At 37.2% G+C, this 26,108-nt stretch overlaps 1 protein-coding gene across 2 annotated transcripts in view; it reads left to right on the forward strand.

Annotated features, from left to right (window-relative positions):
• The first annotated feature begins 3,653 nt into the window (after positions 1–3,653).
• Positions 3,654–26,108, forward strand: part of ATAD2 (ATPase family AAA domain containing 2) — a 66,278-nt gene continuing 43,823 nt past the window's right edge. The window contains exons 1-9 of one of the 2 annotated variants that reach the window (XM_053661117.1): positions 3,654–4,195; positions 13,787–13,935; positions 19,613–19,662; positions 21,179–21,338; positions 21,892–21,994; positions 22,237–22,324; positions 23,553–23,606; positions 23,637–23,762; positions 24,327–24,444. In XM_053661117.1, the coding sequence (XP_053517092.1) occupies positions 4,028–4,195; positions 13,787–13,935; positions 19,613–19,662; positions 21,179–21,338; positions 21,892–21,994; positions 22,237–22,324; positions 23,553–23,606; positions 23,637–23,762; positions 24,327–24,444 (1,016 nt within the window). In that variant the 5' untranslated portion in view covers positions 3,654–4,027. Of the gene's footprint in view, positions 4,196–13,786; positions 13,936–19,612; positions 19,663–21,178; positions 21,339–21,891; positions 21,995–22,236; positions 22,325–23,552; positions 23,763–24,326; positions 24,445–26,108 lie in introns of both variants that reach the window. The other variant, XM_037166710.2, reaches the window with a different exon arrangement.

The raw sequence follows: 26,108 nt of genomic DNA on the forward strand, positions 1-26,108 counted from the left end.
CCAACTCTTAAAGTTTCCTAAGGCGGCTATGACATTACCACAAACTAGGCAAGGGGAAAAAAAACAGTGAAATTCATTCTCTCTCAATTCAGGAACCAAAAGTCTGAAATCAAGGTGTCAGCAGGGTCGGCTCCTTCGGGAGGCTCTGAGGGAGGATCTGTTCTGTACCCCACTCCTGGCTTCTGGTGGTTCCTGGCAGTCCTTGGTGTTCCTTGGCTTATCAACGCATCACTCCAATTTCTGCTCCCATCTTCACATCACGTTCTCTGAGTCTCTCTGTGTGTCAGATCTCTCTCTTTTTTCCCCTAAGACACCAATCACTGAATTTAGGGTCCACCACAAATTCAGGCTGATCTCGTTTCAAAGATCTTTAATTACATCTGCAAAGACCCTTTTCCAACTAAGGTCATATTTACTGGTACCAGAGTTAGTTCAGAACTTGGACGCATCATTTTGGTACACACAGATCAATTCACTACATCAACCAAAGCCTGAGATAAACGTCATAACTCTTAATATTGGGGCAGAGAGAATAAATGAACAAGAAAACCCTTTGGCTGGCTCTGTCTATGGGTATTCTGAAATATCTCTTTGCTTATTTTGAAAGAACTAAAATGACTGCTATAATTTCCATGGAAGTCGATTTGATAATATCTAACAAAATAACAAATGCATATGCCTTTGGGGTGGAGGGTCTTTTTATACATTTTTACTGTATAATATGCATTAAGAAAAGAGAACATGTCAGAAGGGTAGACTATGTGACTTTAAATATTGTGCTTTCCACTTCCATTTATATTGCATAAACAATCATTTTAAGGTTTTTTCCTAAAATTAATACATATTCAATGCAAAAAACCCAGAAAATTGAGAAAGTACAAAGAAACTACACAACAACCACAATATTACTATGCAGAAATTAACCATTTGTAATAGTGGAAAATTGTAACAGTGGGAAATTGTAACCAACACCACCAGCATTCTTTGGACATTATTTTTTTAAGTGCAAACTTTGACCAATATGTAGCTTTAGATGAACAGCATGTTGGTATTATATAACAATCCTAGAAATTAGTTTCAAAAGATACAAACCCTGACCTTCAGGCATCTCAGTTCCGGGGAGATTTGCTGACTTCAAGCACGGAGCCAGGATGATGAGAATCCACGATGACTAAACCAGGATGCTGCACACGGGACCATCACTTGCCTTGTTGGAATGGACTGTGCTAGTCTGCGTGTAGAGAACTTGGCAACCCCCTCCTTCCATCTCTTCTCTCCCCCTCTCCCTCCTTATAAAAACCTCTGCCTCCACTGAGAGGGGGAGATGGGCTTTGTGACTGTTATGAGTCCCCCATCTTCTCAGGAGATGGGCTTTGAGGTACGAAGCCCCCATCTTTCAGGTGGCTGGCATCTAGAAATAAACTATTTCCCTTACATCAGCACATGCCTCTTGAATACTGGCTTTTGTAGAGGCCGGCAGCCGGCCCTGCATTTGATTACACATCCACATTTTGTTGTAGTTTCTTCTAGACCAGGGGTGTCAAACCCCATTTTCACATCAATCTCGAGATTGCCTTCAAAGGGCTGAAAGTAATTTTAGGACTGTATAAATGTAACTACTCCTTAACAGTTAAGTGAGAGCTCAGCACTTCGGCCAGATAGAAACAAGGTGCCAGGAAGGATAAAACCAGGTGGAGGGCCGGATTCAGCCCGCAGGCCTTACGTTTGCCACCTGTGTTCTAGGCTTTTTTCAATGTAAATATACACATGTACTTTTTAAAAAAGATGGAACTGTATGACCCTTTGTCCTTGTAGTTTCTTAACAGTACCATGCATTGTCCACATATAATTTTCCGTATAAATAAAACTTTCCATGTAATTAACAGTTACATTCACTTTGTGGAATGACGCTCGAACAATTGAGCCACAATGGTCAGGTCTACTTCCTAATTTTTACTGACTGCATAGCATTCTTGTTAAGTGAGGCCCCACTGAGAGGCTTTCAGGTTGTTTTCAGGTTTTTGACATTATGAATAATTGTGGTAAATATCATTTTATATGTACTTAATTTTTTTCAATTACAGGTTATATTTAGCATTCATTTGATATTTCAGGTGTTGAAAACATTTTAAAAGCCAACATTTTAAGTGCAGAATATATAATGACTCTATATCTTAAATGTGTATCGAAAGGAATTCCTAATATTCCCTCCAAACTTGCTTTAGCCATAACCGTCTCCATCCAAGTATAGCTTCATCTTCAATTAGCTCAAATAAACGACAACAACAAAGCAAACACTGGAGTCATCCTTGACCTTGACTTTTCTCTTTTTGTATTAGTGAAATCCAATTCATCAGAAAATTCAGTTGGCTCTTTCTTTCACATAGACCCATAATCTGACCATTTCTCATTACCTTCATTGCTTTCATACTGTGTCAGCATCATCTTCTTCCTGGATAATTGCAGTGGCCTCCTAACTAGGGGTGCCCCATTCAGGAAATAAAAATACAGAGTACTATGTTAAATTTGAAGTTCAGATAAACAACCATTTTGTTTTAGTATAAGTATGTCCCAAATATTGCCTTCTCCACACAGCAGCCACAGGGATTCTTTGAAAAAGTCACAGTAAGTCACTTCTCTGTTCAAAATCATGTGATGTCTTTTCATCTCATTTGTAAGAAAAAGTAAAAAACAAAAACGACAAAACACCTTACAGCAAAGGCCCACCCACAGCTTGCAAGATTTGTTACTGTGGACTGTTCCTCTTTTACCTCAGTATCCTCCTTCTCCTCCCCTTTACTTGCACTTCTCTTCTCCCAGCTATGCCCAATGTCCTTTAGGTCTTCACTTACACTCCTGGGTGATACCTTCTCTACTCATGCTGTTTAAAATTGCATGCTTCCTCTCCCTTTCCATGCTTTATATTTCTCTGACATCACCTTCCTTCCACCAGAAGTTCCATGAGAGCATTTTTGCTCTTTTTGTTCACTGCTGCGTCTTCAGTGCTTAGAATAGTTCGCAGTCACATAATAGATGCTCAATAAATATTTAATAAATGTTGAGTTAAGGCAATGTAGTTATCCAAATCAATAAATAGCTTTTGTGTCTGTTTCACATTCACATTCTGATCATTCAGCATGTTTTTATCTATTTCAAAGTAGTCAAGTGACTGCTGTAATCTTAAAGTCATTTTCCGGTAATTCTATAACAGTAACAAACATGTATTAAGTGCAGACACGGTTCTAAGGTATAACAATATCTCAGAACGTTAAGTAGTATTAGTTCACTAAAAGGTGAGAAAATTAAGAGATGGAGAGATGAATAATTTGCTCAAGATCATGTAAGTGGGACATGGCAAAGCTGGGTACAGAACCTGCGTGTTTAGCTCCATTTCTGTTTTCTTTCGAACTTGTTTTGGTTAAGATACCAGTAAAAAGCTCTCAGGGATTCAAGCCAAAACTCAACAAATGCAAAGTGCTTTTTACCCACCGGCAAAGGCTCCACGTTTCGCATTTGAATCGTGCCCTGGGGAAGCTGAAGGCAGGTGTCTACTGGGACGGGGAGGAGCCGCCAGACCCCCGCCAGCCAATCAGAGCGGGCAAGAGCCCCGCCCCCCCCCGTCCCCAGCCCCACACTGACATCCTCGCGCCAAAATTCCAAACGAGACTTCGTTCTGCTTCTGGGTGTCTCCCTCCGCCGAGTTCAGCGAACCGGAACTATGTAAGAAGAAGAAGAAGTCAGCGTTCTCCCGCCACTGTCCGCTCAGGTCCTCAACATTATGGGTGCGGATTCTCAACTTCGCCTGAAGTCCTTCGCTGTACAAATGAGGAGTACAGTTTCAAGCCCTCCGTTGTAGGGTGGCGGCGTGGGCGGGACGAGGCGGCGGAGGGATTCCTGGAGAGCGCGCTGTGAAATCGGCAGCTGGGCTTGTGGCGCCAGAATTCAGAGCGCGGAAGATCCGGAGTGACCGCTACCTGGCACTTGGGACTGTCTCGCGCCGCAGACGCGGCGTCAGAGATCAGAGAAGATGGTGGTCCTCCGCAGCAGTCTGGAGCTGCACAGCCACTCCGCCGCTTCGGCCACGAGCTCCCTAGACCTGTCCAACGAGTTCCTCAGCTTGGAACACGTCGGCCGGAGGCGGCTGCGCTCGGCCCGCGCCACCGAGCAGTCCTCAATCGCTGCGGCCGCAGTGGGCGTGAGTACTGGCCAGGGGCGGGCGCCTTGGGCCCGGCTTCGGGGACTGCTCGCGGCGCGTTGCGCCTCTGGGACCCGGCGGTGGGCGGTGCGGTCTGGGTGACAGTTGCGGGGGGGCGGTTAGGAGTGTTGTCGAGGACGGGTAACGTGGAAGTCTTAAGATCGGACCCTCTAAGGGTGTGGGTGGGGTGGAGAGATCGGACTGCCCGGAAAAGAGCTAAGCCGTCACTACCTACTTTTACACAAGAGGAAGCCAAAACCCTGTGGAGCTGTGCGCAGTGCAGGGACGAGCCTAGGTTTGGGAGGCTGTCCCCGCCCCCCACCTCACACACTTCCCTAACCCGGCGCCCAGGCTCCCCGCCCTGCGTTCCCTCGATCGAGGGCAGGACACGTGTTCGGACTGTTAACTGTCTGCCTGGGGAAGGTTTTAGGGAGCAGGGGGATAGAAAGAGTGTAACTCCGATTCCCTGACCTCCATTTAGGTTCCAGAGAGTTTCCGTAATAAGAGCGCGGTGAATAAATACCAGGTTGCATAATGGGTAGGGATGGAGACCAACATTTCACGTACACCGCTGCTCTCAAGCCTCCTGACAGCTCCGTAAGCATGGGAGCTGTGGTTGTCCTACAGAGGAAGAAACGGACTCCAGAGGTCGCCAGGAAGGGGTAGCTCTCACATTGGAGCTTGGACTCTGTGCCTCCGAAACCTTCCCCTTTCTGTTCTGCCACGCTGCAGTTACGAACAGTGTCTGCAGGGGAAGTTCCCCCCCAAGGGGCTGGAGCAGGCAAGTCTTGAAAGCCGTGCCTCTCCTTCGCAGAAGGGAATAAACAAACACTTGGAAGAGTCACAGGTGGAGGGGACAGCATTAACGAAAGATGGGAGACCGGATAAAGCCACACTGGGAAAATCAAGGCAGCAGGAAGTAGTTTAGTTCTGCTGAAGGGGGGGTGGGGGGAGGCATGGGAATGGGAGAAATGGGGCCAGAGAGAGGCCACGGGGAGGTGTGTGGGGTCGGGGAGTGACCGCGGTGCGAGTGAGGAGCCGGTTTCCGTCGTGGGTGCTCCATCGTAGTTGCTGCTCTTCTGAGGGCAGCGGAAGAGTCCTGTTCAGTGTCTGAAAATGTGATTTTGAATTGTAAAAACCATTTCCTGATTTTCAGGATTGGTTTCTGTCTTGTGCAGAAGTTAGTAGTGGTCTGGGGAGGCCAGACACTTCTGCGTTGAACTCAGGTCACTTTATTAAACTATGTTCAAGAAAGCTAATTATTTCAGTGGATATTTATTGACTCTTATCTTCAGGACAATACTAGATCCTGTGCCTCTAATGTATTGAATACAGGCTAAATAACAGGTGTTTAAAACAGCTGTCAGTTTTTAATCTCAGGAATAATCAGCAGGTTTCTACACATTAAAAGGTGATACTCACCACATGGGTAATGAGAATGAAATGTGATCATGTGTATAAGGAGATGAACTCTTGGCATATACTGTAATTAGGGCTCAGTCGTTGTTACTTATTTAGATCAGTCAATTTTAGTCAATGGCCTGTCGTCTTTCCAGTTTCTCAGGCCAAAAACCTCAGAGTCATCCTTGACTCCTCCCATTTTATATTAGCAAATTCTCTTGGCTCTGCTTTCACAATATATTCAGAATCTGATTGTTGTTGTGCTGGTTCAAGACATTATTGCCTGGATTATTAAAATAGATTCTTGACTGGCCTCCCTGTTTTCCACCCTTACATACATATATACATATGTATTGTTGATTGTCCTTCCTGGAACAGAACTTAGACTAGCAAAGGAGACCTAACAGCAATATACAGAGACTATTTGCCATACATGCCATGTCAGTGGCAAGTGGTGGTGGAGCAATTAGCATTCAGCTAGCTGGATGTTATAGGGTGGAAAGGATTTTTTTTTTAACGTACCTGGATTTCCAGTGGGGATTATATCTTTTTGAGATGCAGTATTACTCTCGCTATAAATTCCCTGTGGACCAAATTATGACTTTCAGAGGGTTACTTATTTAGTGAGTATAGGATTGGATCAAAAGAAATGGATAACCTTGAGGGGCAGTGTATTCATGTTGACAAAGCTCACCAACAGCAAATACAAAATATACTTTTGCAATGGGACTATTTTCTAATCTGGGAACTTTATATTCAATACATTTGCCTCAATTATAGCTTGACTTTTTTTTCATCTATCATGTATTTTGGAAAGTTAATACCCTGACTGTATTTGGATCTAATTGTATTTTTTTAGCCTCCTCAACCACAGTCTCTGACAGCATTTCTTAGGGTAGGTTACTTTTAAATATGGTTGAATTTACTCATATTCATTAACTTGGATTTTTTTTCGTCTAATCTCAGGCTGACTTTATCTTCAAGTTCCGAAGGTAACTTTAGTCACCCATTCATTAACCACATACTACATTTTGAAAATTATCTCACTCAACTGGGCTTAAAGATTTTTCTTCCCTTGGCTTGTATGGATTCTCTGAATTTTTGTTGTTTTAAGTTTTGTTTTTAATTTATGTCCTACCAACCTCATGAGTTTTGGTGCCTTCTGTGGCTTCCTCTTCCCCTAGGTTTAGACTAGCCTTTTTCTATGTCTGTGCTTTCACAGGTCTGGGGCTCTTTAAATTTATGGTTGTTTCTGATGCCGAAGACTCACTTCAGGATTGGTGATAATCATACATTATTTTTGGATTGTGTTAACGTACACTTTTATTCTCTATGTTAGATAAAATAAAGCATGCTTTAGCTTGTAGAAGATACAGATTTTTTAATTGTGTATTTATTTAAAAGTCTGGAAAGATATTCTAAACTCAACAAAGATGTGTACAGCATACAGGAGGTTTTCTTAAAACTGGAAGCATAACACAGCACAGAAAAATGAAAAGTGTACAGTTCAGTGAAGTATCACAAAGCATGGATAGGGAAGTTTTGACATGTGGCAATGAGTGTTGTTCCCTGGAGTTGGTTGACATGGCTGTGCTGCATTTGAGAGAGCCTACTTGTTTTGACTGACCCTTCATTTTAGGTTTAGAAGATGGGACTTCTAAAACAGGAATGTGATGAGGTAATGTTTAGGATGGATTTTAGACAACAAATCTAGAGTTTGGAAAGCCAGTTAAAAGATTATAATATTAATTGTATAGCACTTATATATGCCAAGCAAAGTACATGATATGCATGTACACATTTGCCCTATAAAGTAACAATATCCTCATTACAGATATGAAAATTAAGGCACCAAGACCTTATATAACTTGGACAAGATTATACAGATCTAAGTTAAGAACCAATTCTAGGCAGTCTATCTTAGTTGGGCCTCTTAATTTGTATGCTGTTACCACAATAGACCAAAGCAGAGAAAAGTGAAGCCTAAATTAAGGTGGAACTAGGAGGAATGGAGAGAAAAATGCCAAATAATATTGCAAGGGGCCTGAAAGTTGTTGAGGTACAGGGAAGGAAGGCAGTAAGCCAAAAACATGAATAGTAGATTATTGGGAATATATGGTGAGAGATTGGCACTATGTATGTTTGGGACTGATCCACCTGTATAGAGGTGATAGTTGAATCTTTCAAGGTGAAAAGAAACATAGCAAAACAAAAATATTTAAGATCTTGAGCAGTGGCTATATTTTAAGGATGAGAAGAGGATGAATTATGTAAAAAGGAGTATCACATAAACCAAAGGACCAAAGCATTTAAAGAAAGGAGTGATCAACTTCGCAGAAGTCAATAAAGCAGAGCAGAGACCATTGGATTTAGTAAGCTATTGGGAGAGATAGTTTGAGATCCACTGAAAGAGCTGTACAGGTAGAAACCAAATAGTTGGAGCTGGTAGAATAGATTAATAGTGAGGAATTGACCACATTTATATTTAAGGATGAAGCTAAGGAGGGATATTATAACTATATAGGGTATAATATACCATTGTGCATTAGAATATGCTGCTGTTCAAACTTTGAAGGACCCCAAAGTATGGGTGAATGCATTTTATGTCAGTATTATAACTATGATTTAAAAAATCCCACCTGCTGATGTGGCTCAGTGGGTTGGGCTCTGGCCTGTGAGGCCTGTGAACTGAAAGGTTGCTGGTTCATTTCCAGGCAGGGCACATGCCTGGGTTGCGTGTCAGATCCCTGGTAGTGGGCCTGTGGGAGGTAGTCAATCAATATTTTTCTTACATATTGATGTTTCTTTTCCTCTTTTTCTCTCTCCCTTCCACTCTGTCTAAAAAAACTAAAAAAAAAAAAAAAAACTCACTTAAACCTCTCTTGTTGAATTGATATTGAATTAATCAACTGACCCTCATACATATTTTCTGTTATGAATTTAAAGCTTTAATAAACTTGGTTTTCTGTGGGAAAACAACATATTAGAATATTTCTGCCCTGGCTGGTGTAGCTCAGTGAATTGAGCACAGGCCTGTAAACCAAAGGGTAGCTGCCAACCGGGGGTGAGAGGGGGCACATGAAAGGCAACAACACATTGATGTGTCTCTCCCTCTCTTTCTCCTTCCCTTCCCCTCTCTAAAAATAAACAAAGAAAATCTTTTTTTTTTTTTAAGAATTTCTGTTTTGTGGTTGTGTCAACCTTGGGGAAAAACTTGTTATTCTACTGTATGCTCCCTGAACTAGTTTACTTACTGATTCTGCATGATTATAAGACTTAAAATCTAACAATATATTTTTCCTCTTTTAACACTTTTAAAGACCTATCAGTGCTTCTAATATTTAAGTAGGTTTTAGCCAAAGAATAAATGTGGACACTACATCTCTAGGCTTTGTTTTCAGATTATGTTTTCTCTTTGTTATTTACTTCTTAGGAAAATCTTTTCTGGTAGTGCATGTTGTAAAATGTAGAAAGTGAAAGTCCCCATTTTTATCATCCAGTGTTAATTACCCTTAGGAGTTGGCATTTAACTTACCTCTTGAGAATTATCTTGATAAGCTATATTCAAATGTGACTTTGATTTAATAACTGCATTAGTTTTCTTCAGAAATCAGATGTACACAAGATTATTTTACGTAACAAAAATTGCAGATAAACTAAATGTACACAAGATAATTAATCTATTTTACGACACAAAAGAATTTAAGCATTTGTTAAGTTGATTCATGTAATGGGCGGGCTACTCTCCATTCATTTAAAAAGATTTTTAGAATAATGTTTTATGACATGGGAAAATGCGTATATTACTAGAAAAAAGTTATAAAACATAACTAAAACATAAAACATATAAAACATAAATAGTATTATGCTAATTTTAAAATCATGTGAATATGTTTGCATAGGAAAAAATGCTTTGTACACCAAAAGGTTAATGGTAGTTATCTGAATGCTTATGTCATTTCACATGTCTCTTATAAGAAACATTTTTGAAAGTTATTGATATTTTAAAATTCCCTAGTGTGTACCTCTATACAGGTGATTCCCCCAACACCTGTTTTTACCTTTTTTTCTCCCCACTGTTAAGATCCCTGTTTTGAAGCCTACTGCTTATTTAGGAAAAATAGACTAAGCCACTCACTATACAAATAAAAGATTCAGGTATGACATTAAATCCTCCAAGTTTCTCAAGGAAATTTTTTCCTTAGTATTTAATACCCCCTTTTTTTCTTTTTTCCTATGGAAACATGCTTTTAAAAAATTATCCTCAGGAACACTGGCTGGTGTCGCTCAGTAGATTGAGCACCAGCCTGCAAACCAACAGGTTGCCAGTTCAGTTCCCAATCAGGGCACATGCTTGGGTTGCAGACCAGGTCCCCAGATGCAGGCTGGAAAGAGGCAACCAATCGGTGTTTTTCTCCTCTTTCTCCCTCTCTCCCCCTCTCTAAAAAGTAAAAATCTTAAAAAAAAAAATTATCCCAAGGAATATGGGGATAATTGCTTTTTATTAAAAATTGACCCATTTTAACCATTTTTTAAAATGTACAGCTCTGTAACATTATGTACATTGACATTATTCTACAACCATCACCACCACCCATCTCTAGAATTTTTTCATCTTCAAAAAGCGCTTATTTCACTGTTTTCTTCTAAGAATCCCCCAATTTTTTAGCTCCATATGGTACATTTTAAAGCTGCAAAGTTTCCCCTACCCCAGTTGGTTTAGAGTTACAAAGATCATTTCTGTCATCTTTTAATATTGCCATTAAAAAATAAAACCATTACATCAGACTTGTTACAAGTATCCACTGGAATTTAAAAACCATAGTTATTTGATACTGTCTTGGAACATTAAAATAATACATTGACAAGCTTTTTTAGCAGCCAAAATTTTACTTTGATTCTTCCCCCCCCTTTCAATTTGTATTTCCAAACCACTTAATCCCTAGCATTTTATCTTGATTTATTTTTATGCTTTAAGGTTGTATATTACATTTTTATACAAAATTTTAAAAACTTACTGTGTGTTGAGTTAAAATTCTTAATATTCAGTTGATCGAAACAACAAAAACATTATTTTGATTAAAATGATGAAGTATAAAAAGTAAGATTTCATTAGGGGTTCATCTGTGAAATCCTACCCACCCAATTCATGTATCCGTGAATAAATCTAATTGCTGAAGACAGTGTTTGACATCAGTTTCATTGTTTTTATAATTTTAAGCACTGAGAAAATATTCACATTAAATAAGAAGGTGGTAATGAAAGGAATTTTGTTTAGCAGTGCCATTCAGATTTTGGGCTTTTGTGCCACAAATCATTTGCCACGATCTCTTAATTAGGCCTCTTCAATTTTATTGAAAGCAAAGAATTAGAAACCACTTAACAAAGGTAAGTTTTGTTACGTAGCTTAGTCATTCAGTTTCTTAACACCCACACTTGCGTTTTTCTTTGTTTGGCTTTAGGAAGGTTGTTTTTTGTTTGTTTGTTTGTTTGTTTAGATTTCATTTATTTTTAGAGAGGGAAAGTGAAGGAGAAAGAAATATCAATGTGTGGTTGCCTCTCACATGCGCCCCACTGGGGATCTGGCCTGTAACCCAGGCATGTGCTCTGTCTGGGAATCAAATCATGACCCTTTGGTTCACAGTCCTAGCTCAATCCACTGAGCTATACCAGCCAGGGTGGAAGGTTTCTTAATGCCTTGAGGCAGTACACAATAGTAAGATTCAGAATGAGAGATAGGACCCTTGGTAAATGAAAGAGGATGCCTTAGGTTGCCTTCTTAGGCAGATCAGTTTTAAGAAAAAGTGTATGTGGAAGTTGAGAATCTGGAAATAGATTTTCTTCAAATTTTTCTTGGAAAGTCTTACCTTAAACTGCGCCCATCCAAGATGTAGGTGTTTGTTTTAAAAATAATACACCTACCTAAAAGTGTAGGTATCTTTTCAAACATTCTTAAATACAGGGATGGGCAAAATTAGGTTTATAGTTGAGTACATGAGACTGTTTATCCTTGTATTATTTGTTAATTATTGCATTATTTGTATTACAACTGTAAACCTACTTTGCCCGTGCCTGCATAACAAAAAAAGTACACTGTTGCATGGCTAAAGAAAACAGTATTAAAATAAAAAGGGAACCGACTGTATGGGAAAACATATTTGCCTCAGACAAGGGTTTAATCTCCAAAATATATAAAGAACTTACACGACTCCACTCTAAGAAGACAAGCAATCCAATTAAAAAGTGGGTAAAGGACTTGAACAGACACTTCTCTAAGGAGGACATACAGAGACACACGAAGAGATGCTCAGTATCGCTAGCTATCAGAGAAATGCAGAATAAAACCACAATGAGATGCCACTTCACACCAGTCAGAATGGCAGTCATAAACAAAGCAACAAACAACATGTGTTGGAAAGTTGTGGAGAAAAGGAAACCCTAGTGCACTGTTGGTGGGATTGCAGACTGGTACAACCACTATGGATAACAGTATGGAATTTTCTAAGAAAACTAAAAATGAACATGCCTTTTGACCCAGCAATTCCACTGCTAGGATTATACCCTAAGAACTCTTTTGAAACACCAATCCAAAAGAACTTATGCACCCCAATGTTCATAGCAGCACAATTTACAATAGCCAAGTGCTGGAAGCAACCTAGGTGCCCAACAGTAAATGAATGGATCCAAAAACTATGGTACATTTACACAATGGAATTCTATGCAGCAGAAAGAAAGAAGGAGCTCCTGCCTTCTGCAACAGCATGGATGGAACTAGAAAACATTATGGTAAGCAAAATAAGCCAGGTGGTGAAAAACAAATACCATATAATCTCACCTTTAACAGGAACCTAAATAACAAAACAAACAATCAAAATATAACCAAAGACACTGAAATAGAGAACAGGCTGACAGTACCCAGAGGGGAGAGGGGAGGGAATTTCAGGGGAAAGGGGGAAGGGTTTACAGGAACAAGTATAAAAGACACAGGGACAAAAACTAGGTGGGTAGAAATGGGAGGGAGTGGGGGAAGGCTGGATGGGTGGGCTGGGATGGAAGTAAAAGACAGAAAATTGCACTTGAACAATTAAAATTTAAAAAATTTAAACAATAAGCAAAGGACAGGAATAGAAAACTACCAAAAATGTAAAAAAAAAAAAAAAAAGTACACTGAAAAAATGCTAACAAATCACACAGACATCACTTAATATTTTATTAAGTACTTATCCAATTCTTACACAAATTCTTGTGGCATACATATCTTTATTTAACTTGTGAACCAGTAAAATATTCTGTCCATACAAAATTATATGACAAAATGTCCCAATTAAAAAAAAAATGACGTAACGGGTAAAGCCAGTTGGGAGCAGGGAGAGGATTAATGTTTCTTTTTTCTTCTTCTTCTTTAAAAAACACTGCCTATTTTTCTAAAATTATCAGTTTTCAAGGTACCCAGCTAGCTCAGTCGGTAGAGCATGAGACTCTTAAAATTATCAATTTTCAGAGTAGTAAGGCACTGAATTACAGAGTTGTTAGGTACTTTTGCTTTCTCTTCTAATGTAAAAATACCCTTATACAAAAGGTACATAGAACTTTTGAATAATTCATGACAGAAATTTATAGGTCATAAAGCAGCCCACTGTCTTAGAACCTATTGTGCAAAAATAAAGTTACATAAAGCTCTGGTTTTTACAACAGGAGTTAACATATATACCTAAGCAGTCGTTGAATTCAGTGGTTGAATTATCTGGACGAAATATATAATAACTTGTTTTTGTCTTCCAAGCCAAAATTATAATTATGATAGTCCAGTCATTTTAAGGTTGCTACCGGTGATTACATAGCAGACAATGGTATATGTGTATCTGTAGCCTTAAAATAAAGAAGTACTTACTGTTGTGAACTAGTACAACATTTTTATCAGTGGTGGAAAGCTTCACTGTGTAGACTACTTGTGAAATAGGACTATAAACCTCAGTAAGTTTTAATTAGCTATTTCATAGACATTGCTAATATTTATCATAAGATGATTATTCTAAATATTAACTACTGGGAAGATGCAAAATGATTCTGTACAAAAAAACAGTTGTACAAATGTGTAATCAGAAAACTCTTAGTAGTTTAAATCCAGCTTAAACTACTGGCAATTTTGACTTAAGAAAATTTAGATGGTTTTCTTTATTTTTCTTGAAGGATGGGTCTTCAGTGAAGGAAGTTGAAACCTACCGCCAGAAACATGCTTTAAGGACTTTGAGAAAAAATGCACAGAATTCTTCAGATTCTAGTTTTGATAAGAATATGGAAATAACGGAAACACATGCTAATGGCAGGCATTTTACAAGGTAATACAAGATGTTCATTTGTTAATTCAAAATAGTTTTAAAGTAATAATTTAGGATCTGTGTTTAATTTTTAAGTGATTATCACAATTCCAGGGTTATAAAATGTTTGTTTATTTTAAGTAAAGTTGCTTGAATTAGTATTAGTGAATTAAAAAATTAATGTGTCCATAGGTTTGTTGTTTTTTTTTTTCATGTTCAAAAACCATATTTGTGATATGCAACTGACAAGGTTGGTTGACTTGTTTATGATGCAGTCTTGCTTCATAATCTTTACAAAGTATTCAAAATAGTAGTTATATTTTTTAAATTTTTGATTGCTTGCTATCAAGTTTTTCATCAATTCTGAGTCATTCATTTTTCTGTGTTGGTGTACTTCTAAAGCAGTGTTCACATGGGGGCAGAGAATGATCTTTTTTTAAGTTGTCTAATGGGACTAGATGATTTTTACATATTTAAATTTTGTTTCTTAAGAACCCTGAGGTGTAGGTGGTATGAATCCCATTTTAATTCTTGGGAAATCAGTTTTAATAAATTAGGCCCTAACCCATGTGGCTCAGTTAGTTGAGCTTTGTTCCACGAAGTGAAAGGTCGCAGATTTTATTCTGGTGAGTTGTGGGTTTAGTCCCTGGATACCTACGAAAGGCAACCAATCATGTTTCTCTCTCACATGGATGTTTCCTCCCTGTTTTTCTTCCTTCCTTTTTCTTCCTAAAAATAAGTAAATAAAATATTTAAAAATAATAAATGAGGTAATATGGTAGTTTGTTGAACTTGGGTGTGGGGAAGCTCTGCCTGCAGGGCCCCCTGGACGCCACAGATGAGAATAAGTGTACCAAGACATGATCTGCTTGGGGAGGAAAGGTGGCCAATCTCTCAAAGGAGCAGGGCCAGGAGCCTTTTCCTCAGTGGGCTTTTATTAGGTTCATTTTGCACAGGAATACAGGTAAAAGCTCATTAATTATTGTTAGGCAGTAAGGATCAAACAGTAGATAACATACAAAGAACTCTGAGAGCCTATTCTGAGTCAGGGTCTGTTAGCTAAAGGGTTACAGAACTTTGGGAAACAAACTTATTTCCTGCTCAGACCTTTATCATTTAATTGAGAGCATTCTCAGCAAAGCAGGTTTCACAGGAGTTTATGTATTCTTTCTTAAGCCTGATCACCCAGGGAACCTCCCTTTCCAGCAGGGGCTGCATCGCCCTCTGTCATTGTTTCAGGCTTACTCAGTCAGGAGAAGTAAGGCAGCCAAGAGATTAGCAGACTTCTCCCAGACAGAATGAGGACTCAGGCTATGTCGAAGCCAAGGGGTGAGGATCCATCACCTCCTTTTGCTGTAGCCCCCCCAAGTCTTTCCCTGGGGCCTCTACCGATCGTGCCTGTCTTAGGTGATTCTCCCCTTGGAGAATCTTACCCATCATTGGCTAACTGATCAAGCATTAGGGGCCAGGCAGGGTGAAGAAAAAGGAGCAGACGCAGGGCCACTGCCAGGGAGATAAGCTTTGTCTCCTTAGTGGCTTCTGGCCTGAAGGTCACTTATTCAGCCTTAGCCATGGGAGGGGGGTGGTTACAGCTTTTGAAACCAGTCAGGGCGGTTCCCAACACTTGGGGTTTTTGGTTCAGGGCAGATGGCAAATTTAAATCTAACTTTAATTAATTCAAACCTTCACTTTTCTCCCCACTTGGGTAAGCCTAACATAAGTGGGGACCAGTGCCAATTAGAATGAAACTTATTCTTATAAATTTCTCATAATGACTTAGAAGACTAGAACCCTCCCACTCTTAAATCGAATTTTTATTCTTATTTTGTGTAGTGGATTTTCTACAAAAGTGAGATAGTGCCCTCTTCGGCTTTTTTTTCCCTGTTATTTAATACATATTTTGTTACATTTTTTAAAATCTTCACCTGAGGATATGTTTATTGATTTTAGAGAGGAGGGAAGAGAGACACAGAGAAAGAGATACATTGTTGTGAGAGAAGAAGCATCGGCATTGATTGATAGGTTGCCTTCTGTACCAGGAATCAAACCTGCAGCCTAGATATGTGCCCTGACTGGGAATCAAACCCGAAACCTTTTTGGTGTGCAGGATGATGCTCCAACCAACTGAGCCACCCAGCCCCAGGGCATTGTAACATTTTTTAATTTGCATCTTATTTCATCCATTATTTATGGAGTATTTACTGCTGTATTTCATGGAGTCTAAGATAACAGCAATTGAAACACAATTTATGAAACAGTAAAAAAGGAAAAAACACTGAAAATTAAACTGTGACAGGCCGTCAATTGTAAGACATCCCAATTTCAGAGATGGTAAAATGGGAGGAAATGTACAACTTTCAGAATTGACAACATGCAGTTTAAGCTCCTTCAGTAGTATATCTGAAACTTGAAGAAGCCTTTTTGGGGTTGAAGAATGGTCCATCAGTTCTTTATGAAAATTTCTTCTTTTTCGTTATTTTTTCTTTGTTTTTTCCTGTGAGAATTTTTAAATTTAGTTTACAATCTGAAGAAAAAAATAAACATTCTGGATCATCTAAATTGCCAGCATATGAAGAATAGCTGTAAAATTTCAGACCTTATATTTGTGTTTACAGTTAAATTGGTACCAAGTATTACTGCTTTAGTTATTTCAGGTTCACGAGATAAGAACTGAGTCTGACCTTAATACATAAACAGTTCATCTGCTTCCAAGACAGTGTCATTACATGCTTGCTATTCAAATGAAGGTTTGAAGCACTTCAACTAAAGTGGGTGATCATGCTACACAACAAACATAACACACCAAACTCAAGAAACTGATAGCAGTGAGACATTTCACACAGTAAATGGCTATTTTGTTTCACCAAAACCTCATTATGTTAATATTTTTGTTGGTTTGTCTTATGGTTTTATTTATATTAAATATAATTTATATCTAGTTTGGCTTAGACATAGCCAAAAAATTTAATGTTGGAAGTCCTCAAAATTTTAACCTTTAAAAGGACCTGGAGATTATTCGCATGTGTGAAACATTGTGCTGGGCTTTATGCTTAAAAGGTTGTAAAGGAGTGTTTTAAAGGTATTAAGTGCTTTTTAAGTTGGATTTAATTATGAATGACTTAAATTTTTAAATTAGATTCCTTATAAAATATGTTGAAATTACTATCTTTTTTATTATTTTTAAAGAGCAACTTTAATGAAATACAATTCACATACCTTAAAATTCATGATTTTAAAATGTATGATTCAGTGGTTTTAGAATATTCATAATATTGTGCAATCATCACCGCTCTCTAATTTCAGAACATTTCCTCAACCCCAAAAAACCACTGTGCTCATTATACTCCCACCCCAGCCCTTTGGGAACCACTATTCTACTTTCTGTCTTTATAGACTTGCCTATTCTGGACATTTTATATAAATGGAATCATACAATATATGGCCATTGTGTCTAGCTTCTTGCATTTGCTATACTGTTTTGAAGATTCATCTATATTGTTGTACCTATTAACACTTCGTTCTTTTTATTGCCAAATAAGATTCCATAGTATGGATATATCACATTTTGTTTTATCTACTCATTAGTTGATGGACATTTGAATTGTTTCTTTTTGGGGGGCTATTATGAAATAATGCTACAAACATTGGTTTACAAACTTGTGTGGGCATAGAGTTTTGATTTATTCTTAATTTTATTTATTTATTTGGTATATACCTCAGATTTAATTGCTGAGTCAAATGGCAGCTGTTCTAATATTGAGGAACTGCCAAACTGTTGTCCAAAGCAGCTGTACCATTTTACGTTCCCACTAGTGATGTATGAGAGTTCCAGTTTCTCCACATCCTCACCAGCAGTTGTCCTTGTCTGTCTTTGTTTTTAGTCATTTTAGTGGGTATGAAGTATTTCATCATATCTCTCATTTGCATTTCTTGACGGTTAATAATGTTGAGTATATTTTCATGTGCTATTGACCATCTGTCTTCCGTGGAGAATTTGTCTTTTAAAATATCTTCCTGTATTCAGCTCATTATTACAAGGACTATTATTCTATATAACATCAGGATCTGCTTGTCTAAGAATTATATAAAGTAGTTTGTAAGTAGTATTTTTGAAATCTGCTTTATATAGTTATCCCATTTCTTATCAGGGTGACCCATTCGCTGTGCATTTGGCCTAACTGTAGTAATCTCTTCTTTCTCTATTCCCTCTGACCCTTTCATTTTCAGTCTGTTTGGGGCTCAAAGACCAGAAAACTCAGGCTGTTAAAATAATACAGAAAGATTTGAGTAAGTGCCTTGAGGGCAGGATCTATATTTATTTGTTTTTGGAGTTCTTCACTAGGGTCCAGTAGTTATAGTTTTCAGGGGACACATGAAACCTCTGAAATAATGTTTAAACTTGTAAGTGTATATGCACTTTTCTAGAAGTAAAAATTCATAGCTGTGATCATCTCTGCAGGTGTTCACAAAAGTCCAGGCACCTGTTCTTGTCAAGAGTTTTCACTGTAATACACGCACGCCCATGCATTCTGTCTGTGGCTGCTTTTCCACTTCGGTGTTAGAGTTGTGTGAATGGTTGTGACAGAAACTGTGTGGCACGTAAGCCCAAAATATTTACTCTGTTTAAGAAACAGTTTACAACCCCTGTAGGGGAAAAGTGCTCCCCTTCCTCAACAGGCAAAAAAGAAAGGAAAAGGAAAACACCCCTTTAATCATTGTGACCCTACCGCCTAATAGGAGCCTGGTTATTAAAAGTAGACCTTCATGGTATGGAGGGAGGGGGTCTTTTTGGATGGATCACTCAACGGTTTTTATTTGGTTCTTGCTTCTTACTTGTGTTCTAAGAGGTAAGAAGTTAATGAAGACTTGCTTTGTTATGAGGATACATGAGCTAACTCTGTTGGATAAGATGTTTTCATTATAAAGTATCACATTTGAAATTTCTCTTGTACAACCAGCCCACTTGAAAAGAGCTAGATACATAAGTGGATTAATAGATATGGCCTATCCAAGTATGGAAAATTGATTCCCTAAAAATATATTAATGAGTTATATTGCATTGTTTGCTTAGTGGGTTTTGGAAAAAAGATAAGGGGAGGATTTTTTTGTTGTTGTTAAGCATTGGAACGTATTCTTTCCAATTCAGTAGATTCTGTCTGCCAGTTTGTGGATTATCTTGATTCATAAATGGGACTGTTTCTACATGTGAATGATAATGGGATATGTAACCTATAGCCAGCAAATGTTCTTAGAAATAAATCAACATGTCACAAAGGAACATTAGTTTTTTTCATAGTTATAAATTCCTCCAGGATGTAGTACCACTGTATCCCTGTGGTATAAGATACATTGTCTTGTTTTTACTCAATTCTTAGTTCAATTATACCTAAATACTTAAGCTAAAGATTTCATTTCTTGTTTTAAGTAAGATGCTTTGATTAATTCTATTTAGTTAAGATTAATGCATATATCATGGAATTTCACAACAGGTTCTCAGACTTTGTTTAGACATAATTTGTATAAACATATTCAACATATTCTTAAGCTTTATTCTTTCCAGGGGTTTTTTGGTTTTTATGTATCTACGAGTATTTACTCTCCAAGCTGATTTAACTTTTTGTCCTAGTTTGTTATTATGAAATACAACCTTTAAAATTATGTCACTTATTTTGAATTCTTTAATTTTTTTTTCATATAGGCAATCGGCCAGACAGCAGGCTAATAAAAAAAAGGAAGAGCACAAAGAAGGTAAGGAATTTTAAAGAAATTTCAAATATTTTAAATGTAATTAATATTTTGTTTACTAGTATATTGAGATATATACAATAAACTTCCCATATTGTATAAAAGTATACAATTTATTTGCTTTTGACATAATATACCATGAAATCATCACCACGGTAAGGTAATGAAGATAACTATCACTCCCCCCAAATTTTGCCAGGTCCCTTTATTATCCATCCTGTCTCCCCAAACTCCTCTCTGTGTCCTTCACCCCCCAGAATTCCTGAGTAGCCATTGATCTGTTTTTTAGTCCCTATCGATTTGTTTGAACTTTCTAGCATTTTCTACATATAAATCTGTAAGTAGAATTATACAGTGTGCATTCTTTTTTGTCTGGCTACACAACATAATTACTGAGATTCATCATGTTGTTGCTTTTTGATGCTGAGTGGTATTCTGTTATATAGATATGTCATAATTTGTCCTGTCCCATCCCCTTACCCTGCCAGTTTTATTGTGATATAATTGACCTATAATGTTGTGTAAGTGTACGAGGAATGTTGGTTTGATACACCTCTATATTACAAAATGATTACTAACATAATTTAGCTAACACCTGCATCATGTCGCATAATTATTTCTTTTTTGTGATGAGAACATTTAAGATCTACTCTCTTAGCAACTTTCATGTATTTAATACAGTATTAGCAAGTATAATCATTATGCCATGGAGCCCCAGAACTTACTCATAGCTGGAAACTTGTACTCTGAGTAACATCTTCCCTTATCCCTTATCCCCTAGTCCCAGGCAACCACCACCATTCTAGTCTTTTTATGAGTTCAACTTTTAGATTTCACATATAAGTGATTTTGTATGGTATTTCTTTTTCTTCATCTGACATATTTTACTTAGCATAATGCCCTCAAGGTCTATCCATGTTGTAGAAAATGGCAAGATGTCTTTCTTTCTGGTAATATTCCATTGTGTGTATACAGCAGGTCCTCAAATAATGTCATTTTGGTTAATGTTGTTTCTTTATAACATTGATGAGATCCTGTAGGTGCTTAACTCTTTATATCAATTAGCTTATGGTAAAGTTGATTTCATTATGTGTCATTTTGCTTAAAGTCACAGAAGCCATCAAGAGTGTTATGTGAGGACTTACTGTATTCCATATCTGCTTCATCCATTCATCCATTGATGGATACTTAGGTTGTTTCCCACAATTTCTTTATTCATCTTTTGTTGGATGTTGTTTCCAGTTTGGGACTGTTACAAAACTGCTTTGAACATTTTTGTCTAAGTCTTTGTGTTATATACCTATCCATTTCTCTTGAGAATGGAGTGGCTGGAACATATGGTAGAAGTATATGTTTTAACTTTATTTTGGGTTTCTAATATTTTAAGAAAGGTTAAGTTCAAGATACTATACTTTTGTTCGGTGAAAGTATAACTGTTCAGTTCATTTTAGAATTTTTTAATAAATGCTGTTGCTTCAGATCTTTCCATTTATTTGTATGTCTGTGTCTGAATAAAAAGCAATTCCAGTTACTCGGTCATTGAGGACTAGAAACATCGTTCAGACTACAGATCACTTGCATGAAGAGAACGGCGATGTTGAAGTTCGACGCAGTTGTAGGATTAGAAGCCGTTACAGTACTGTGAACCAGTCTGTGCTTTTTGACAAACTTATAACAAAGTAAGTAAAAATTATTTAGATCAAGATAATTTAGGTGACGAAAACGTTTTGTTGGGGAGGGATCATAAATTTCGGTCAGCCTGAATATTTAATGCATTTAGTTTATTTAAAGCACAAAGGAGAATAATTGCTAGAGGACTTTGTAATAATCCTATATACTCATACATATTTAAAGTCTTTGACAGATGTAGAAAATATTTTTATACAAGTAAATCAAGAAACATATTTAAAGTTTTTTATTTTATTATTATTTTTATTTTTAGAGAAAGGGGAAGGGAAGGAGAAAGAGATGGACAGAAACATCAATATGTGGTTGCCTCTCACACACCCCCTACTGGGGGCCTGGCCTGCAACCCTTGATTGCCTGGTTTGGGAATCCCAGCTTACCCTTTGGTTTGCAGGCTGGTGGCACTCAATCCACTGAGCCACACCCGCCTGGAAACATATTTAAAATGCCAGCACTCAATATACAATGGAAGGAAAATTAAGTTTTTTAAAGTGTACTGTTAATATTTTAAAGTTTTAGCTTATATTTATATTAATTTTTTTAAAGCACTGCTGAAGCTGTTCTTCAAAAAATGGATGACATGAAGAAGATGCGTAGACGGCGAATGAGAAGCCTGGAAGACTTGGCAGTGTTCAATGAAACAAAAGAAGTAAATATATTCTTCCATCAAGGGGATGGTTTGATCTTCAGTTTAACCTTTTCTATAGTACCTATCCATTTTTGGTTAAATTAGTTATCTTATTCAGCATTTGTTTGATCAGCACTAATTTTGCTGGAGTTGTAAGAATTTATAGCTATAAATATCTTTATTTTAAGCAAGATTAGAAGATCCTGCTGAATTTTTAAGATAAATATTCTAAATGTTAATGCCTTTTATTTGAACATTCTTAGGGGAATCTTAATATGTACACAAGAGGAAAACGAAAAGGTATTCAAAGAACTGATGAAGAAACAACTGATAATCAAGAAGGCAGTGTGGGTTAGTCTTTTCTATCTTCTGGGTCTGAATTTCAGTATTTTTATTTAGTAGGATGCATCCTTTTTATTTAGAAGTTGTGAGGACTGGTCATAATTTAAAAGAAAAAAGTGAGGGCAGGGAAGTGTTTCAAAGGATGGTATATTTTGTTTGGGAAAGTATTTGAAATCAACAATTCTAAAGCAAATAAAACTGTTCTGCTTATGTAATACACCTACAAACAACACACATATCTCTACTTATTTTTAATTAATTTACATTTAGAGAGGGGGAATGGGTTGGAAGAAAAAGAGGAAGAGAAACATCAATTGGTTGCCTTTTATGCATGGCCCAGCTGGGGACCAATCCTGAAACCTAGTTATGTACACTGAGTGGGAATCAAACTGGCAACCTTTTGCTTTGCTGGACAACACCCAACCACCTGAGCCACACCGGTCAGTGTTCTCTCTACCTATTTTAATTTTAAAATGAAATTATTTAAGTTTGGCTCTTCTCTTTAGGACTTATTACTGTACCCTACCAGAACTTTCCTTGAGTGAAAACCAGTTTTCTGAAGTGCATTTTAAATGTTTGATGTTTTATATTATCATAAATAGATTATTGGAGTTATGCTCTTACATTATTTAATGACAGCCAGAAGGGCAGGATGGAATGTCCAAACTTAAATTTAAAAGGCAAAAGCTAAGTGAGGAGATATTCAAATTTGTCAACATGTTCCATTTACTTAGAAGCTTAAGTATAATCACCTTTAGCAGTAATAGCATAAACTTTAGTTTGGTACTGACAGTAGCCTTTAAGCTTCTTTCTCTACTTTCCTTCCTCTATTTGTTTGGGTTTTTTAAATTATTTATTTGTTCATTTATTTTTAGAGAGAGGGGAGGGGAGGGAGAAAAAGGGAAACATTGATTGGTTGTGTTTCATACTTGCTCTGACCAGGGACTGAACCTACAACCTAGGCATGTGCCCTGACTGGGGATCAAACTTTCAACCTTTCACTTTGTGGAACAGTGCGCAACCAACTGAGCTGCACTGGTCAGGACTCTAGATGTTTTTAATTCTATAATTTTTTACTTCATTTAAAGGAAATTTTAATATTGTGAAAGAATTAGATTATTTTCATGAATTTAGAAGTGAACACATTTTAATAGGAGGGTCTCTTACTTTTCCAGTTCCCCTATGTTAAAAATTGTCAACATTTTGGTATCCTAAAGTAAATATTTCTTAATTGTAGAATCATCTGAAGAAGGTGAAGACCGAGAAGATGAAGATGATGGTGAAGATGATGGTGAAGATGATGATGATGGTGAAGATGAAGATGATGGTGAAGATGAAGATGATGGTGAAGATGAAGATGATGAAGAAGATGGAGAAGAAGATAATCAGAAACGGTATTATCTCAGACAGAGAAAAGCTACTGTTTACTACCAGGCTCCATTGGAAAGTAAGTGCTATATTTGTTTATCCAGGAGATGTAATTATAGTGCCTTTGTTTTTACAAAGGTAAATATAATTCCTCTATTATTATTTTTTAAGTCTTTATTTTGCATAATACTCATGGTTATTATCCTTCTTAAGCTACCCTAAAAGTGCAAGGTGTCAGTTTTTCCAAATACAGTTAAATTTTAGCTTTGACCAAGTCAAATAATTGGGCTATTCATTGTCTTAGATTTTACAGCCTTTGACTTAATTTATTTTGTAAGTTATGTAAATAGTACTGCTTTTGATTAAAGTCATGCCTCAATACTTATGAACATTTACATGCAGGGCTGATATTCAGCTGTTATCCATCAGTGTAATCATAACTGTTTATGGCCAGCATATGTTTTGGTTATTGATGTTTTTAATAGCAACCTTGTAGACTTATAGACGTAAATGATTTAAAACATGAACTGTGAAATATTTAGTATTTTCATGGAAGGGCAGCACCTTTGTAAGTATTTATATGAGGAGCAGAATCACTTCCAAACATAATGATGTGTCATGTACATCTTACTCTTTTCTTAAGAACCTCGTCATCAGAGAAAGCCCAACATGTTTTATAGTGGCCCAGCTTCTCCTGCAAGACCAAGATACCGATTATCTTCTGCGGGGCCCAGAAGTCCTTATTGTAAACGAATGAACAGGTTTGTTCTGAAAAATAACTGATTTATGACAACATAATTGTGGCTGTGTTAAGGTAGGAATTTAGTCTTAGGATTGGGGATGTTAGGATACAATTCCAGAATCATATATGGGAGAGTTAACTCTGCTTTTAGTGCTCTAATTCCTACTACTACTGACTAGTTCTTGCTTTTGCTTCCACTAGTAGGAATTGTTAATAACTACCATGGTAAGGTAGTTTACTCCATTGTTCCACACTTTAGTGATAGAGAGGTACCTTTACTTTAGTGTTTACTGTATTCCTGGCTTGGTATTAAGCATTTTGGGTAGACTATTTTCTTTAATCTTTACATTAAGTTGGAGGTAGGTATAGTGTTATCTTCACATACTATTACAGATATATTTTCCTATGATGACAAACACTCTAAGCTACACAGCTTCTAAACTTATCATGACCCCAACCATCTTTTTCTTTATTGATTTTAAAAATTTGTTTATATATTAGGAAAATAATTTTTTTGCTATTTAAATTATTTGTAAGTTTATTTTTATTTCACATTCCTTCATTTGTTGCTTGTCGTCATATTTAAGTCCAAAGAGGTTATTCTTGTTATTTCCTCATTCTCCTGAATAATAAAAGGTTTTCTGATCCATTAGAATTTTCTGGATAATAATAGCATTGTAGTACTTTACGAATGAGAGAGCTTGTTGGTGAAAACTAAAACTGCAGGAAAAAAATGACACTGGGATGGGAGATGGTACTTTTTTCTTAATAATAATTTGCTCAGAAGTAAGACTGAAGTCCTCTGAGACTTCAGCTATATGAACAGTTCTTAGAAGAAATCTCCAAGAAGCAAACTATCTGATCATGTTTTGGTCATGCAGGATAACACCTCTGTGGGTGCGGACGAACTCCTTCTGGGAAAAATATAAAATATAATTTGTGTCTCTGGATATTTTAATTTCATTTTCAGAATACCAAAATCACAAAATGTACATTCCAGATTTCTTGTTTCATCATCCCTTTTCTTACAACTAGAGCCAGAAGGATGGAGGCCCGGGAAGGCAAACTCAACCTGCCAGGGCTGTCCAAGATAAATTGCACTTAAGGGAGGCAACACCGTCAGTACTCTTCATAGGCCTCCTACAATATTGTTGAAGACTGATATTTTAATAGTGAAATTTAATGGTTTTCAGAAAAGGAGTAAGATGTATTGCTCCCCGGAATCCCTAACAATCATAGAATTCACAGCAGCTCTTGGTTGACTGACTCAAGGAGCAGATCTGTATTTGATCCAGCAGAAATGAGAGGCTGGCAGTTACTTTGAGATTTAATTTTTTCTCATCTTTACTGGGTTTATGTTCCTGGAAGTAACATATTTGTTGACTAACTACTTCTATAGTCACCACCTACAATGAGTCTTGCAGAAGGTAGAACTTTTTTTTTTTGTTGCCCCTTCTGGTTCAGAATCTACTCTTTCTCTATGTAAAGTGTCTCACAATGTTGCATAGCTCCTTGGGTGCAGGATTTCCCCCCCTCTTAATTATTTAACAAATGCTTTAATACTACTGTGTACCAAATACTATGGATATAAAAATGATGAAGCCAGGATTCCTGCCCTTGGATGTCATAGACTAGTGGAGGATCCTGGCACACTTAAGTTAAAGTATGAACCAAGATTTAAGA

The sequence above is a fragment of the Artibeus jamaicensis genome, unplaced genomic scaffold (assembly GCF_021234435.1).
Source record: "Artibeus jamaicensis isolate MK-2021 breed Jamaican fruit bat unplaced genomic scaffold, CSHL_Jam_final scaffold_916, whole genome shotgun sequence".
Classification (NCBI taxonomy): Eukaryota; Metazoa; Chordata; class Mammalia; order Chiroptera; family Phyllostomidae; genus Artibeus; species Artibeus jamaicensis.